The sequence below is a fragment of the Sarcophilus harrisii genome, chromosome X, assembly GCF_902635505.1.
Source record: "Sarcophilus harrisii chromosome X, mSarHar1.11, whole genome shotgun sequence".
Taxonomy (NCBI): domain Eukaryota; kingdom Metazoa; phylum Chordata; class Mammalia; order Dasyuromorphia; family Dasyuridae; genus Sarcophilus; species Sarcophilus harrisii.
Window position 1 is genome coordinate 39,259,569 of NC_045432.1, and position 15,902 is coordinate 39,275,470.

At 41.3% G+C, this 15,902-nt stretch overlaps 1 protein-coding gene across 2 annotated transcripts in view; it reads left to right on the forward strand.

Moving 5' to 3' along the window:
- The window catches only part of LOC100918333 (integrator complex subunit 6), a 66,646-nt gene extending 54,521 nt beyond the window's left edge, over positions 1–12,125 (forward strand). The window contains exons 15-17 of one of the 2 annotated variants that reach the window (XM_031944421.1): positions 1,414–2,458; positions 3,706–4,230; positions 10,506–12,125. In XM_031944421.1, the coding sequence (XP_031800281.1) occupies positions 1,414–2,458; positions 3,706–4,230; positions 10,506–10,525 (1,590 nt within the window). In that variant the 3' untranslated portion in view covers positions 10,526–12,125. The remainder of the gene's footprint in view (positions 1–1,413; positions 2,459–3,705; positions 4,231–10,505) is intronic. The other variant, XM_031944422.1, reaches the window with a different exon arrangement.
- Positions 12,126–15,902: the final 3,777 nt, after the last annotated feature.

Sequence of the window (15,902 nt, forward strand, 5' to 3'; positions counted from 1 at the left end):
AATGGGAATTTATTCCCCAAAGCAATCTTAAGTTTGTCTAGAGGTTAGTACAGTTTCAGCCCGTCTGTTATCCCAGTTGTTCCCAATTTTTTCAAGTGTGAATGGTAAAACACAATATAAAGTCCACATCGTGGTTCTCTGACACTGGTACCTATTTCATCCATGGTACTATTTTACCATCAGGATCTGCTGCTTCAGAATATACAGAAGACTACCATGACATTACTAATTCTTTTAGATGAATTTTTGTTTATTCAGTCACGACTGCACCTACATGCATTTCTAAAATAGTAGTACATATTTATTTGTGAGATAGGCAGTCAAAAGAAGGTTATTTATGAACTCATATAATAGATTCCTGGACCCCTTAAAATAACTTGACGGTCCATCTGACTATCCTTCACTATGCACTCAACATACACTGAGTGATTTTTATGTACACAGCACTATGCTTGAGGTCTGGTGGGGTAGGGAATTCTGGGATGAAAAATCTCTTCCTGAAATGCAGGTGAACAAATAAGCTATTACTTGGGGTTTCAGAGAGTTGCTCCACGAAGTTGTATGAAGGCTCTGTGAAAAGTTGTTGCTGCCCCCATGTAGGCTTCAGAACCCTTCTTTGAGAAGGCTAAACAGGAAAGTAAATAATTCACTTTAGGTACAGGGTGGACAAGTTTGGCTGGAGTAGCAAATATGAGAGAGAAGGCCAGAAGGAGAGGAAGGTTTATTCTTTTGAGGAGGTGGCAGTGGGTGGTAATCAGGATGTGAAGTGACTTGTCCAGGATTACAAAGCTAGTAAGTATCTAAGACTGGATTTGACTCCCAGAACAATGCTCTATGCACAGAAGTGCTACCCAGCTGTCCCTTAGAATAATTTTTTGGTTTTTGGAGGCAAGAAGACTGTGTGTTCTTGAAGGATATTCTATAGCTTACCATGTCTTTACATATTAACTGAAAGGTTTAGAGAATGCAAAATATTCCTGTGTTTGTTGACTTTAAAAGTTAGATTCAGAAGCACAAGGCAATAGCCTAAGGATGCTCCTCTGATACATTTCAAAGTCTTAACAAGAGTTAGAGCAACTTGATCTAACATGATACAAGAAAAATCAGATGGGTGAAGAATGTCTGAGACCAGGTTATGCTATACAGTTGGATGGACAACCTACAAATCTTGTCTGTCAGCATACATATTTTGAGACAGACACTATAGATGGACTACGGGCTAGGCCCAGAAATAAACATGAGGAGAATAGGCTGTTTGATCTTTTGGAAAGTGCTTTTAATGAGGCTTTTTGTCATCAATATTCTTCTAATGACATTAGATGACTGAGTCAGCATACCATAATCTTTGAAGAATTAAACCTGCATGTTTTATTTTTTGTTTCCTATTGAAATTCATTAATTGATGCCTTTTAGGGGATGATGATTGATGAAGCTGATGAGTTTATGACAAGGCCTCAGCACAAAATGAAGCGTTCTGGAGACCATCACTCTATGGGATCCTCGAGGAAGCGGCGAAGCTTGTCCCCATCTACATCAAAGAAGTCACACACCTCCAGTGGAAAGGCAGCATTGGCATCGAGGTCATTTGCAAACCTATCAAGGTCATCAGCATCCCCATCGAGGTCATCATCATCCCTATCAAGGTCATCAGCATCCCCTTCGAGGTCATCGTCATCCTCGTCAAGGTCATCGGGATCCTCATCGAGGCCATCGGGATCCTCATCGAGGTCATCGGGATCCCCATCGAGGTCATTGGGACCCCCATCGAGGTCACCAACATCCCCGACGAGGCCATTCTCATCGAGGGCATTGCTATCGAGGGCATACTCATCAAGGGCATTCCCATCGGTGATATCATCGGCATCAATGGCATCAGCATCACAGGCATCAGCATCGGTGACATTGGCATCAATGGCATCGGTTGCATCAATGGCATCGACAGTATCGGCATCAGAGGCATCAGCGTCGGTCACATTGGCATCAATGGCATCAGTGGCATCGACAGTATCGGCATCAGAGGCATCAGCATCAGTGGCATTGGCATCAATGGCATCAGTGGCATCAACAGTATTGGCATCAGAGGCATCAGCGTCAGTGGCATTGGCATCGATGGCTTCAATGGCATCAATGGCATCGACAGTATCGGCATCAGAGGCATCAGCATCAGTAGCATTGGCATCGATGGCATCAGTGGTATCGACAGTATCGGCATCAGAGGCATCAGCATCAGTGGCATTGGCATCGGTGGCCCCAACAGCATCAGAGGCATCAGCATCGATGGCATTGGCATCGATGGCATCGGTGGCATCAATGGCATCGATGGCATCAACATCAGAGGCATCAACATCAATGGCATTGGCATCGACATCAGGAGCATCAGCATCGGAGGCACCATCTGCATCGACATCATCATCATCATCGTCTGCCGGTCTCAAAAGACCCGTCCCATTATACAAAGGTACGGTTCATCGTTCTACACTTTTTTCCCCCACCATTTTCCAAAACAATTAGCCTTTTTTTTTTTTTTAAATGAAGTGTTGTTGCTCTAGGATTCTCCTCATTTTGGTCTTCCTACTCTGTAGAGTGACCAAGATGGCTGAGTATCCTGTTCACATAGCTCTGGTTTGAGTTCAGCCTTGCATTCAATAAGCATTTATTAATTCCCTTTATTTAGGGTACTTGCTGGTGCTGGTCTGTACACAAGGCTTTACACATATATGCATTTATGTGTGTATACACATATGTATGTACATACACAAAGATATATGTAACATAAGGATATGTATGTGCTTACATATACACACAGTTCTCACTCTGCCACTTATTAACTTTTGTAATCCTTCACCTGCTTGGGGCATCAGTTTCCTTGTCTGTAAATGAGAAGAGTGGCCTAATGGTCTCTAAGGTCCCTCCCAGATCTAGATCTAGGGCCTTGAAATCTAGGGGCCCAATGTCATCCCCATGATGTTGCCTTTCCATCATATATCATTCAGTCATTGGTCCTGCTTTAGTTATTGTTCACTCATTAAATAGCCATTCACAATAGTCAACATTGCCCTTGCTGATCTCTTCCAAGTGCTGTTCACCCTTTTATATCTTGGTATTAGTGATGATTCTTCTTCATAATCACCTCGTTTTTCTTCCCTTTCCTAATCCGTACAAATCAACAACTATCATTTCTTAGAGTGTGTAAAAATCATTAGCAAGTCTTCCTTAAAGCTTTTCTGTGATTTGTCAGCCCTCACCAAATCAGATGTGAGCTGGGTTCTCTTGCAACCCAGCCCTGAGGCCACATGTCCTGTAGATAACTATGGTTTTCTCCTTTTTACTAATTTCTAGTATAATCCTTCAACATAAGCAACAAGATTCTGACAATTTATGTTTGCAGTGGAGAAGTCAAAACATCCTGAGGCAAACTAGTGCAGTTCCAAGCCAACAGAATGGGTACTTTGTTTTAATCCTACCATTTCCTGTAGGTATTCATCATACAAAGGGAAAAGGTGCTTAGGGTCATCTTCTTGGATTTGAATTACATCTGTCAGGAGGTTTTTGCACCATAGTCACTTGAGTTAATTGCCTGGTTTCCTTTTATCCTCTTGAATTTGAAGACAGTAATACCTGGTGGTAATTTGCCCCTAAATGAGGAACCAAACTTTGTGACCCAATGAGGCCTCTCTCAATTCCATATCTTAATGTGATTTCCAGATGCAAGTATAGGTCCAGATGAAAGCGAAGAAAAGTTGGAAGATGATCAATTTCCAGTTAGTTCATCATCACAGTCAGTTGAAACTATGGATGAAGCTAGCGTTCTGAGAAGTGATTTGGATGCTCTGCTCAACGAGTTGAATAGCTTAAGTGGTGGGTTGGTCTACAGAGCTGGTAACACAGTTGGTAGAGGATCCGGAAGTTTCAGTCACTCCCCACATGGCCAAAGAGCAACAGCAGCACCGGCGGCATCGGCGACGGCGACGGCAACGGCGGCAGCGGCAGCGGCAACGGCAACGGCAACGGCGGCTACAGCAACGGTGGCTACGGCAACGGCAACAGCGACACCAACGGCAACACCAACGGCAACGGCAACGGCAACACCAACAGCAACGGCATCGACATCAACAGCCACAACACAGTCAACTTCAGCATCTGGGGCTAGTTCATTGGACAACCCACAAGAAGAAAGCGAAGCTAGTTTCAGAGTTCAAATACTGAAGGAAGTGCAAAAGCCCGGAAGAAGTAAGTATTAAAAGTCTGTCAGCACAATCACTGATGGAGGGCCTGTAGCTGCCACAAGGGGAAAAAAACTGTCATTTGTTATAGTCAGGTTTTAACCCATCTTTGGGTGGTTCTTCTTTGCACTGCTTATATCTCTGTAAAGCAAAACCATCTGATACAGCAACTATGACTGACAAAACATATAACATTCTACTTTGCAGCTTGCCATTCCTTAAGAGAGAGGAAGGAAGTGTGTTTTAACATCAGTCTTCTGGAGTCAACGTTGGTCATTGTATTTGATCTGAATTGTGTTGTTTTTCCTTTGTCATTGTATTTTGTTCTCCTGGCTCTGCTTACTTCATTTTGCATCACTTCTTACAAGTCTTCCCATGCTTCTATGAATTCTTCATAGTCATCATTTCTTATAGCACAGTAATATTCTATCAGATTCATGTACCATAGTTTGTTCAACTATTCCACCAATTGGTGAGCACGTGATTTGTTTCCAGCTTTTTGCTACTTCAAAAGGGCTGCCTTGAATACTTTGGTACATAAAGGATATTTCTGTCATTGATCTCCTTGGGATACACATGGGAGTACTGGATCAAAGGGTATGAACAGCTTTAGTCACTTTTCTCACATAATTCCAAATTATTTTCTAGAAGAGCTGATTCAATTCATAGCCCCCCCCCCCAACCATATTAGTGTGCCTTTCTTACCATAGCCTCTCCAACACTGATTATTCCCAACTTTTATTGAATTTGCCAATTTGATTGGTATGAGATGATATACCACAGAATTGTTTGAGTTTGCATTTTGTGACTCAAGCTATAGAGCCCTGGGTCCAGAAGCAGGAAGACCTGAATTCAAATGTGACCTTAGATACAAGCTAACCGTGGAACCCTGGGCTAATCATTTAACCCCGTTTGCCTTATTCTCCTGGAGAAAAAATGGCAAGCCAAGAAAACTCCATGCTAGCATTGGCATGTTGTGGTCCACCGAGTCTCGAAGAGCCAGACAGGACCAAAGAACAATTTATCGTTTAGATAATTTTTTCATAGGATTGTCGATAGTTTACATTTCTTCTCTTAATAACTGTTCATATCCTTTGCCAAGGCATGGTCACTTAATAGCACTGAGTTCCCCTCCCGGAGTCCTTTTTTTTCCCAGTTTTATTGATGCCTTTTTTAAAAACATCAGTCACTTCCCCATATATTCCACTCCCACCCTTCCAATAGAAACCTCCCTTGTAAAAAAGCAAAACAGGTAAACAAAACCAACACAATGACCACGTCTGACAGCCTGTGTGACATTCTGCAGCTGTAGCCCCCCATCACTCTGTCAAAAGGAGAGGGAAGTGTGTTTCATCATCTACCCTCTGGAACCAAGGTTGGTCATTGCATTTAATCTGAATTTGGATGCCTGTTGTTTTCCTTTATATCACTGGAGTTATTGTATATAGCCTTCTTCTAGTTCTGCTTTCTTCAGTAGATTTTACTTTCTCCATACCTTCTTACATTTCTCTGAATTCTTCGTTGTCACGATATCTTGTAGAACAATAGGATCCGTTCCCTTCACGTTCCCTGATCACTTCAGCCATTCCCCAGCTGGTGGGTGCCTGCTTTATTTCTAGTTCTTTGCTACTACAAAAAATAGAGATACTCTACATATTTTGGTATCTGTGAGTGCTTTGCCATTTGCCCTCCAGGGAGACCATATGCCTACTAGTGAAGTTACTTGAATCAGAGGATACGAATCATTTTTATGATTCAGCTGATAGCTTTTCTGGCTTAATTTCATATTGTTCTTCAGAATAGGTGCACCGGTCCATGGTCTCATCAATAGAGTATCTGGGTGCCTGTTTTCCCACTGCCCCTCTCAGTGACTATTTCTATCTTTTGTCAGCTTTGCCAATTTGCTAGATATGAGGGCAATTGTCAGAGTTTTAATTGGCATTTATCTTAGCGATGTGGGTCATTTTTACATCATTATTGATGGTTTATATCTCTTTTGAAAACTGTTCATCTCCTTTGATAAGTTGTACTGTCTTTTCTTCACTCTAAGTTCTTGATTGTAGAAATCCCCAGATGAGACCTCAAACCATAGGCCCAGGCTCTTCATCAGTTGTAAATAGCAATAATGACAATAATGCATTCTTTAATGGCAAGTAGGGAAGGGAATTTCTGAAGATGTACCCATCATAAATGGCAGACTCCTTTGGACTTCTTAATGTGTTGGGGGAGAGAAAGCCCTACTCTGGGAAAGTATGTGTCCTGATCAATAATGGTGTGTATCTCTTTAAAGTAAGTAGAAAGTATGGCCAAAGCTAGGTATAGTGGGAAGACGGCTTGGACGCAGGACGCCCTGCATCCAAATTGGGCTTCTGAACTTTAACCATCTCTGTGCTTCTAGGTGCATGTCAAGCAAACTTTCTTGGACTTCTTACTAACTATGCTGCAATCTGTGTTGGGAGAGAGGGAAAGCTCTACTCTGGGGAAGTCATGTGTGTTGACTATGCCAAATCTGGGTTTGAAATCAGAGCATTCTGTAATAATGTTGTTTATCAAGACAGAGCATACTATCAAATGAAAAACTATGTAATAATAAGAGTGAACATTTATGTAATAATGCTGTATACTATCAGAAGCAAAACAGTATGTAGTGGTAATATTAAGAGCAAATGTTGACATAGTGCTTCCTATGTGCCAAGCAGTATGCAAAAAGCACTTTATTTTTTCATCTGATCCTCAAAGCAGTCCTGGGAGGTAGCTGCTATCATAATTTTCATTTTACAAATGAAGAAACTGAGGCAGATAGGTGAAGTGACTGGCCCAGAATCACACAGCTAATATGAGATATGAGGTCTTGAACACAGATCCACCCTAGGCCCAGCACTCTCTTCACTATACCACCTTACAGCCCATAACAAGAAAAAGAACCCTAACAACAAGTAGCTGTACCAAGCTGGCTTTGATAGAGCTTTTTTGGTTTTGATTTTCAGAATTTTTTAATTTTTCAAATTTTCAATTTGACATGTGCAAAGCCCTTTGCAAATGTTATCTCAGTCGATTCTCACTGGAGCCCGGGGATGGGGGGAAGGTGCTCCTGCTATGTGAAAGCTCTTCAGCTTGAATGCAAACAAAAAGAGGTTTGCCCAGATACTGTGCTTGCTGCTTGCTAACTTAACTCACAATTTTTCCTTATCTCTGGTTTTCTTGAATTCAACAACAATTTAGTGCTCTAATAAAAAAAAACACATGCAGAAAACAGTGTTTTTAATACCTTCAGATTATGAAAAGATCTTCACTCTGGTTGAAAAACTACATGGATCTGTGGAAACCCAGAAATGTTTGATTTTTATTGCACTCAAGCAGGCAGCAAGGTTTGCATTGAGCAGAGATGTTCAGGCTTTACAGGCCAAGGACAAGGTTGGGGCAGTTGGGGCAAGGAGGGTTGATGGGCTTTGAACTCCACCTTTATCCCCTTTACCACCATGTGGATGAGAGGAAGCCTGCATCTCATGCAAAGAGAACTAGATTTGGAGTTCAGATTCTATCTCTATCCCTTACTGCCTGTGTGACTCTGGGCAAGCCCTTTCCCTTCTTTAGGCCTCTGTCTTAGCCTCTGCAATGAGGCCATTTGACTAGAGGACGGTTGCGGGCCCCTTGAGAGCCCCAGTTCTGTTATCCAGCACTACAGTTGGGTGGTGCTGTCTGATGGGGTAAATTTCCTAGAGCTATCCAGGAATTCTCTGTACTCGCCAAGATCCACGGGGAAATCATGGGGCAGAGATAATGAAAAGAGTGAAAAGGAGGGGATTAGAGGCAGAGTTGGTACCAGAGTCATTGGCCAAGATTTCAGAAGCATGAGGCAAACTGCCTCTAGAAAACACCTTTGACTATAAAAGTCTCTCTTAAAGTACTATGGTGACCATTGGGGGTGACCCTAGGGGAAAAGTATCAGAGTGATCTGATAATTCCTCCTCCTCGTATGTAGAGTGATGACTCGGAAAGTCGAATGAAATAACATTATGTAAAGTTTTGCAAACTTGAAAAGTGCCATGTCAGTGCTGTTGTAGTTCAGTCTCTTCCAACTTTGTGACCCCATTTGGATATTTTTGGTGAAGATGCTGGAGTGGTTTGCCATTTCCTTCTCCAGCTCACTTTATAGATGAAGAAACTGAGGCAAACAGGGTGAAGTGATTTGCCCAGGGACACACAACTAGTAAGCATCTGAGGTTACATCTAAACTAGGGTCTTCCTAACTTTAGGCTCTATCCACTGAATCCCTAGCCCACCTCCTTAGAAATCCAAATTATTAACAAATTCCTTTGCAAGCTTTATTTTCCATTGTTATAAGCAGACTCATCAAAACTTATTCTTGCAGTTTCATAAAGTATTTTTCTTCTCAGCAGCCCTGTAAGGCAGCTGATATAAAGACTACTATTCTTATTATTGTTGTTGTTTATTTAAATACATTTTTATTTATTTCATTAAATATTTCCCAATTGCATTTAATTTTTAAACATTCATTTTCAAAAAAATTTTACTTTCAAGTTCTTTCCCTCTCTCCTGGCCTTCCCCAACCCCTTGAGAAGGCAAACAATATAATAAGGATCCTGGTGTCACTGTTGTACATCTGGGTAAGTCAGAGAAGCTTTGTCATTTGCCTAGGGTCCCATGATTAATGATGGTTAAAAATCTGGGTGGAGGAGGGGGTGGCAAAGCCAGGCTTCAGACTCAAGTCTTTTAAGTCCACTCTTCTTTCTATTTCCTTAAGCTCCCTTTTGAAAGAGCACTGGGAAAGCCTATGGAGTTCCTAACAAGAAGGTTGATTTATATTGGAGGTGTTAAGATGTGCTTCTTGGACTATAGTCTACATCCTTAAAAGAAGAGCTTTTTGTAGTTCTGTGCAAAGAGACTCCTTGAGGGTAGAGACTTGTGTTTTTTGTATCTCCAGGGCTTGGTACATGGTATATGCTTAATAAATGCTTGTTGATTGGTTGATTACTCTGAAAAAGAACCCACTTGGATTCAAGCTTTATTTATACAAGCCATATTTGGTGGGGGAGAACTCCAGGGTCTATTTCTACAGTATGATGAGTATAAGATATTCTTATTTTCAGCCAACCAGATTAAGTAGGATTTTCTGGCATATGGACAAAGCACAGCAGATGAGGATTCAGAAGAGTGGATTCCAGAATTTGACTGCCAGATGATGCACATTCAGTTCAATCTCCAAACATAGTCTATATGGTAACTTGGACTACCTGACCTGAACACACACCCCTTTTCCTTATTTGAGATTATAGTAGCATCAGTTTGGAAACTATTACATCTGTATACAAGATGTCATTGTCTTATAGACATCTAAATAAATACAGAGTCGAAAAAGGAGAGAACAACAATAAATAGGGATATTGGAGAAGACTTCTTGGTAGTCTTTTTTTAAATTATAGCTTTTTATTTACAAGGTATTGTAATTTTTCAGCATTGACCCTTGCCCTCCCCTAGATGGCAGGTAGTCCCATACATGTTAAATATGTTAAAGTACATGTTAAATACAATATATGTTTACATATTTATATAGTTGTCTTGCTGCACAAGAAAGATTGGATCTAGAAAGAAGGTAAAAATAACCTGGGAAGAGAAACAAAAATGCAAGCAAACAATAACAGAAAGAGAGTGCAAATGCTATATTGTGGTCCACACTCATTTCCTGGTGTTTTTTCTCTGGGTGTAGCTGGTTATCTTCATCACTGAACTGATTTGGATCCTCTCGTTGTTGAAGATAGCCACATCCATCAGAACTGATCATCGTATAGTATTGTTGTTGAAGTGTAGGTGTAGTCTTGAAGGAGAAGGATTTGGATAGGCAGAGGTAAGGACAGACTTCTACTGACCTTGATTTTCTCCGTAAAGCAAGAGATGTCATCAGTGGGAAGGATTAGGATATAAATTTAGAATAGACACTTCAGGGAGTATGAATCAACTCGGAAAGAAGAAAAGAACTGACGTACAACGGCGAAGGCCCCAGTTGATTCAACAACATGAGACTGTAGTGTACCCAACACATCTTAAGAGTATGAATCAACTCGGGAAGAAGAAAAGGACTGACGTGCAACAGCAAAGCCCCCAGTTGATTCAACAACATGAGACTGTAGTATACCCAACGCATCTTAAGTCAACTTCACATCCCCCTCAGCATTTAGCATGTGGAAGGTACTTGAACAGTATATGCTGGTTGACTGAATATATGGCTGGTTGACTAAATCTTTTTTTTATAACTCCTTTCAGGTTTAAAAAATGAATTCTAATCCAGCGCCTTGAGACACCGCTAGAAGACTACATTCAACAGATTCCCAACCTATACCATTAATGATGACCAAGAAGAAGTTAACAACTGAATTTCCAGAGTAACAACTAAGAAATGACAGACTTGCCTCTCTCTTCTTATAATGATCAAATCCAGTTTATTTCTGCCTTTGCCTGTAAGGCAACTTGATAACACAAGAGTCTGAGTTCAGCTATCATGGCATTCTAATTTGACGACTCTTGGCCAGCAGAAGCTGGCATGTGTAGCCATAGTAATTTCCTCCTAGGGAGTGGGGTGGCATTTTTTTCCTGTGAAGGGTGAAAGCCCCCTTTGGAAGGCTAACAAGTACCTTTGCACAAAGCGGGTGCCGCCTGAACAGACCCATGGCCTTTCTTTTGAAAGAGCGTCTACCCCACTCTCAGCCACCATGTATTCAAAAGTCATTGACATTGCCACAGACCTAATATCATGAAATATTATTTGTTGTGCTTTTAAAGTCCTACTTCGATGTTGGTTGTTTTTACTAGATCTATTTGTTCCTCTCCCCACCCAATTCACCTTCCCTTAGGAAAAAGATCATTTAAACAAAACCAACTGAGTTGGACAATTTATGCAACATTCCACCAGACCCCTAATTCCTCATTTTACCAATGGAAAGAGAGAAGTTTAGTTCAGCCGTGCCTTTTAAATGATGCAGGTTTCTGGGTAGACTGACCTGGAGAGTAAATCAACCTGCTAATTGGGTATTAATGAAAAAACAAGGCAGCCCTAGTCCTTTTTCTTAGCACTGGTTGCACCTTCTCTCATACTTGCTGACACCTTACTTCTCTCCTCCTGGACTCTACTGTAGTCCAGCTGTACTAGCCTATTTCTTGATTTTCTCCCATGCAATGCCCCATTTTAGTCATCTTAGTACTTTGTGCTGGCTTATCGCCATGCTCAGAATGTTTCCTTCACTTCCCCCACTTAGAATCCTTCAAGATATACGGCCCAAACAAATTTGGCTTCAGGAGACCTTTTTCCGCGCCCCCCCCCCCGCCCCCAGCCCACCAAGGCCCCTGTCCTTTTCCCCTCCCTCCTCCAAGTCTGCCAAATCCACTCTCTCCTCAACTCCAGCCGCCAGTGTCTTTGCTGCTCAGGTTATCTTGTACCTATTCTCTATGGATCTTGTATATGCCTATATGTGTACATTTTGTCTGTCCCTTTAGAATGTAAACTCTTTGAGAACAGGGAGAATTTTCCCTATTTCTTTGTATTCCCAGTGCTTAGAACAATATCTGACACACATGTGCTTAATACATGTATCTGGATCAATCCCCCCCTGCCAATCCCTTGAATATTCTCTCTCAAACTCTGTTTTGCTTCGTTTACAGATTTTGTGAAAAATAGATTTGAAATTTCCCAGATCCCTGACTTCAGCTTTCTTTTCATCCTTTGAGGATGACGCTTCTCAAGGCAGACATGTATTCACTGTGCTTTATAAATGCTAAAAGTTTTTCATGTTCTACAAGAAATTATTTTTGAGCAGTACTGTTAAAAGTCATTAATTCTGTGACAATTGTATCTGTTTACAAATAAACTTTGGACTCAACTCATTTTCTTATTCCTAAAAGTGCCTACTTATTCTACCTATGTGCTAATTGAAACAATGGGAGCTGATGAATCTAGATGAGTCTCAGAACATCCCATGGGGAGGGGAGGGTTGAACGATGAATCGGGAGAAGAAATGGTCAAGTCAAAGTAAAACCGGGAGAGAAAGATGGACCGGTAAGCCAAGGGAGAAGAGAGTATTCAGGAAACCAACAGCCAACTATCTAGAGAGTTACCAAAGAGGGTAAGGGGGAAAAGGAAAGCAAAAAAAAAAAAAAAAAACAACTGACCATGGCCTCCCCCTCCCACTAAGTAAACTCCATTGCCTCCCTTTTGCCCTCAGGATCAAATAGCTTTTAAAACCCTTTACAAATCTGGCCCCCTCCCACCTTTCTAGTCTTATACCCTACCTACCTACCACTTTGTGATCCAGTGACACCGACCTGTTGGTTGTTCCTTACACTTCCCGACTTTGGCATTTTCCCTGGCTGTCCCCTATGCCTGGAATCATTTATTTCCTGGGTTCCCCGATTTCCCTCAGGTTTCAGCTACCCTATCATATGAACCAAGCCTTTCCTGGTCTCCCACAACCCTGGTACTAGCCTCCCTGCTGAGAGTCTCTCATATCTATTAATCTCGTTTAAAGATAGTTGTTGTCTCCCCCGAGAGTGTGAACTTGAGGAACCAATTTTCGGTATCCTCAATACTTGGTACAATTGTGGGTGTGTAATAGGGGCTTGTTGACATGAGTGAAGTAAGGATTGAGAAAGTGACCTTTGAGGAAGCTGTTTCAGTAGGAGTAGATCAAAAGCAAACAGTTGTAAAAATGAGGGGGATGAATGATGGAGAAGACATCGAGTAGAGACCCTGACAAGAGGTCCATAGCTGGCATCTGAAAACTTTCAATACTATTTTAATTTATATTTATTTTTATTTATTTATTATATTTATATTACATTTATTTTATTTATTTATATTTTTATATATTGTATATTTATATTATATTTAATTTATACACATTTCTTTCTTTTAAGTAAGTATTTGATCTTTTGTTTTTATAATACCTATATTGTAATGCCAGAGAAACCGAGGTGAGATAGAGGTTAGAGAGTTATAATAATTTAATTTATTGGAGAGTAAATCAATTGACTGGATCAGACTCTCGTCTCCAAGTACCCAGTCCCAAATGTGGGGTATAGAGATTCTTTATAGGGAGACAGAAACAAAGACATAATGGGGAGCGGATAGGGATGACATAATGGGGAAGCACCGGAGATGGGAAGGTTATCTGATATTCTGATGGGGAAAGGTATCTGATATTCTGATAGATTGGGATGGGGAGAAGCATCTGATATTCTAAAATATAAGATCTTTTATCTTTATCAATTATTCTGATGATCAAGAGGGAAGGGTGGTATGATAGCTTGAGGTTTGGGGCAGAATGACTGAGGTAGAGCAGTTCAAGGAGACTTGTGGCATGACAGTATCTCCCAGTGTAATGCTCCCTCTCTCTGCTCCTGGAATGCCATTTATTAAAAACTTTTTGAAAAGAAGGAAAAAGTTCATCAACACTTAACATATCAAAAAAAGTTTGCCATTAAATGCAGTATTCTGAAGGTGGCCATTCAGTAAAAGAGGGGACTTTCAATCATTCCTGATGAAAAGATCAGAGCCGGACAGAAAATTTGATGCAAGACTTCAAATGCAAGACTGAAGAGAAGCACAAAAAGGTAACCAGGAGAGAAAAAATATATTATTTAAAGGTTAAATTGTTTACATCCTTACATGGAAATATGATAGTTAGAACTCTTAAGAATTGTATCTTTGTTGGGGAAGCTAGAAGGGGTATACGGAGAAGGAGTGGGTAGAAGTTGACTTTGATATGATGATGTAAAAAAGAAATTAAGGGCTGGAAAAAGAATTGTACTGGGAGAAGAGGAAGGGGAGGTAAAATGAGGCAAATTACATCACATGAAGAGCCACAAAAGACCTATTACAGTAGAGAGAAAGGGAAGGGGTGAGTGTTGTTTGAAGATTAATCTCTTTGGATTTGGTTCAAAGTGGGAATAACATAGACATTGATAGGTATGGAAATTTATCTTTACTCTCTAGGGAAATGGGGTAAAGGGAAAGAAAAAGGAAGAGGGAAGATTGAGAGAAGGGAGGGCAGAAGGAGAAGATGAAAGGGGCTGATTAAGGGAAGTGGAAGTCAGAAGCAAATGCCGTGTTCTGTACCCATAGACCTCCACATCTGTGAAGCAGAGGTACCTCTCATTTCTTTGGGTTCGAGCTAGATTGTTATGATTTCACAGGATTTGGTTTCGATTGTTCTTTGTTTTTTATACTTGTGCTATATGGATGGTCTTCCTGGTTCTTCTTCTCTTTGCATCATTTCACATATCTTCCCTTGCTTCCTAATCCTTTGTTGTCCAGTAGTTTTTCAGTTTTGTCTGACTCTGTGACCTCCATTAAGGATATCCCGGCAGAGATACTGGAGCGATTCACCATTTCCTACTCCAGCTCATTTGACAGATAAGGAAACTGAGGAAGACAGGTAAAGTGACCTGTCCAGGGTCACACGGCTAGTAAGTGTCTGAAGCCAGCTTGGAACTCAGGAAGGTGAGCGTTCCTGACTCGGTGGGCACTTTGTGCCCTGCAGCACCACCTAACTGCCTTCTCTCTCTCTGAAGCTTTGATGTACTCAAGTGATCCTTTTCCACCTCGTCTCCTCCACCAGATTGCCCTCTCTGTCAACTGCACTCCATCATTTATATCTCTCCCTATGTACCAGCACCTTGTTTGTATTGTCCACAAAAATGCTCACATCTCTCCGATCTTCGAGAACCCCCCCGCCCCTCCTCTTGTCCTTTTATCTCCTCTGCTCTTTGAAGGCCCTGTACCATAGGTTCTTCTTTCACTTCTTAACCCCTTAAAATCTGGCTTCCAACCTCATCATTTCATTGAAGCTGCTCATTCAGAACTATGGAGACTGAATGTAGATCAAAGCATTGTATTTTCACCTTTTTTGTTTGTTTGCTTTTTCTTTCTCATGTTTCTTTTCCCTTTTGGCTGATTTTTCTCACTAAATCGGACAAATAATGGAAATACGTTCAGAAGGATAGCACGTGTTTAATTTGGATTGGATTGCTTGCTGACTTAGGGAGGGGGTAAGGAAAGGAGGGAGGGAGAAAAATTTGGAAGTCAAAATCTTCCAAAAATGAATGTCAAAGACTGTAGTTGGAAAAATAAAACACTATTGAGAAAGAACTAGCTCTCTCCAAAGTTACCAGTATTCACTTCTTTGCCAAATCTAACAGCTCTTTCTCAATCCTCGCCTCCACCTCTGCAACTTTTGACACTCGAGCACCTTCTTCTCCTTCATACTGTCTTCTTTCTAGGTTTCCACGCCACCATCTCTCCTCGTTTTCCTCCTGCCTAGCCAATAGTTCCTTCCCCATCTCTAGGACCTCATCCAGATCACATCCTCCAACTATAGGTGTATCACAGGGTCCCGTCCTAGGCCCTTTTCTCTTCTCCATACACACACTACTTGGTCAGCTCATACTGAGAGCTCTCAAATCTCCCTATATCCTGCCCCAATCTCTCTGCCGACCTTCAATCTCGAATCTCCAACTGCCCTTTCAGAATCTTGTACAAGAGAGATGTTCCATAGATGTCTTAAACTCACTGTGGCCCAAACAGAACATTCTCTTTCCCTGTAAACCCTCCCCACTCCTACCTCCCTTCTTACTGTTGACAGTAACACCATCCTCCCAATCCCTCAGGCT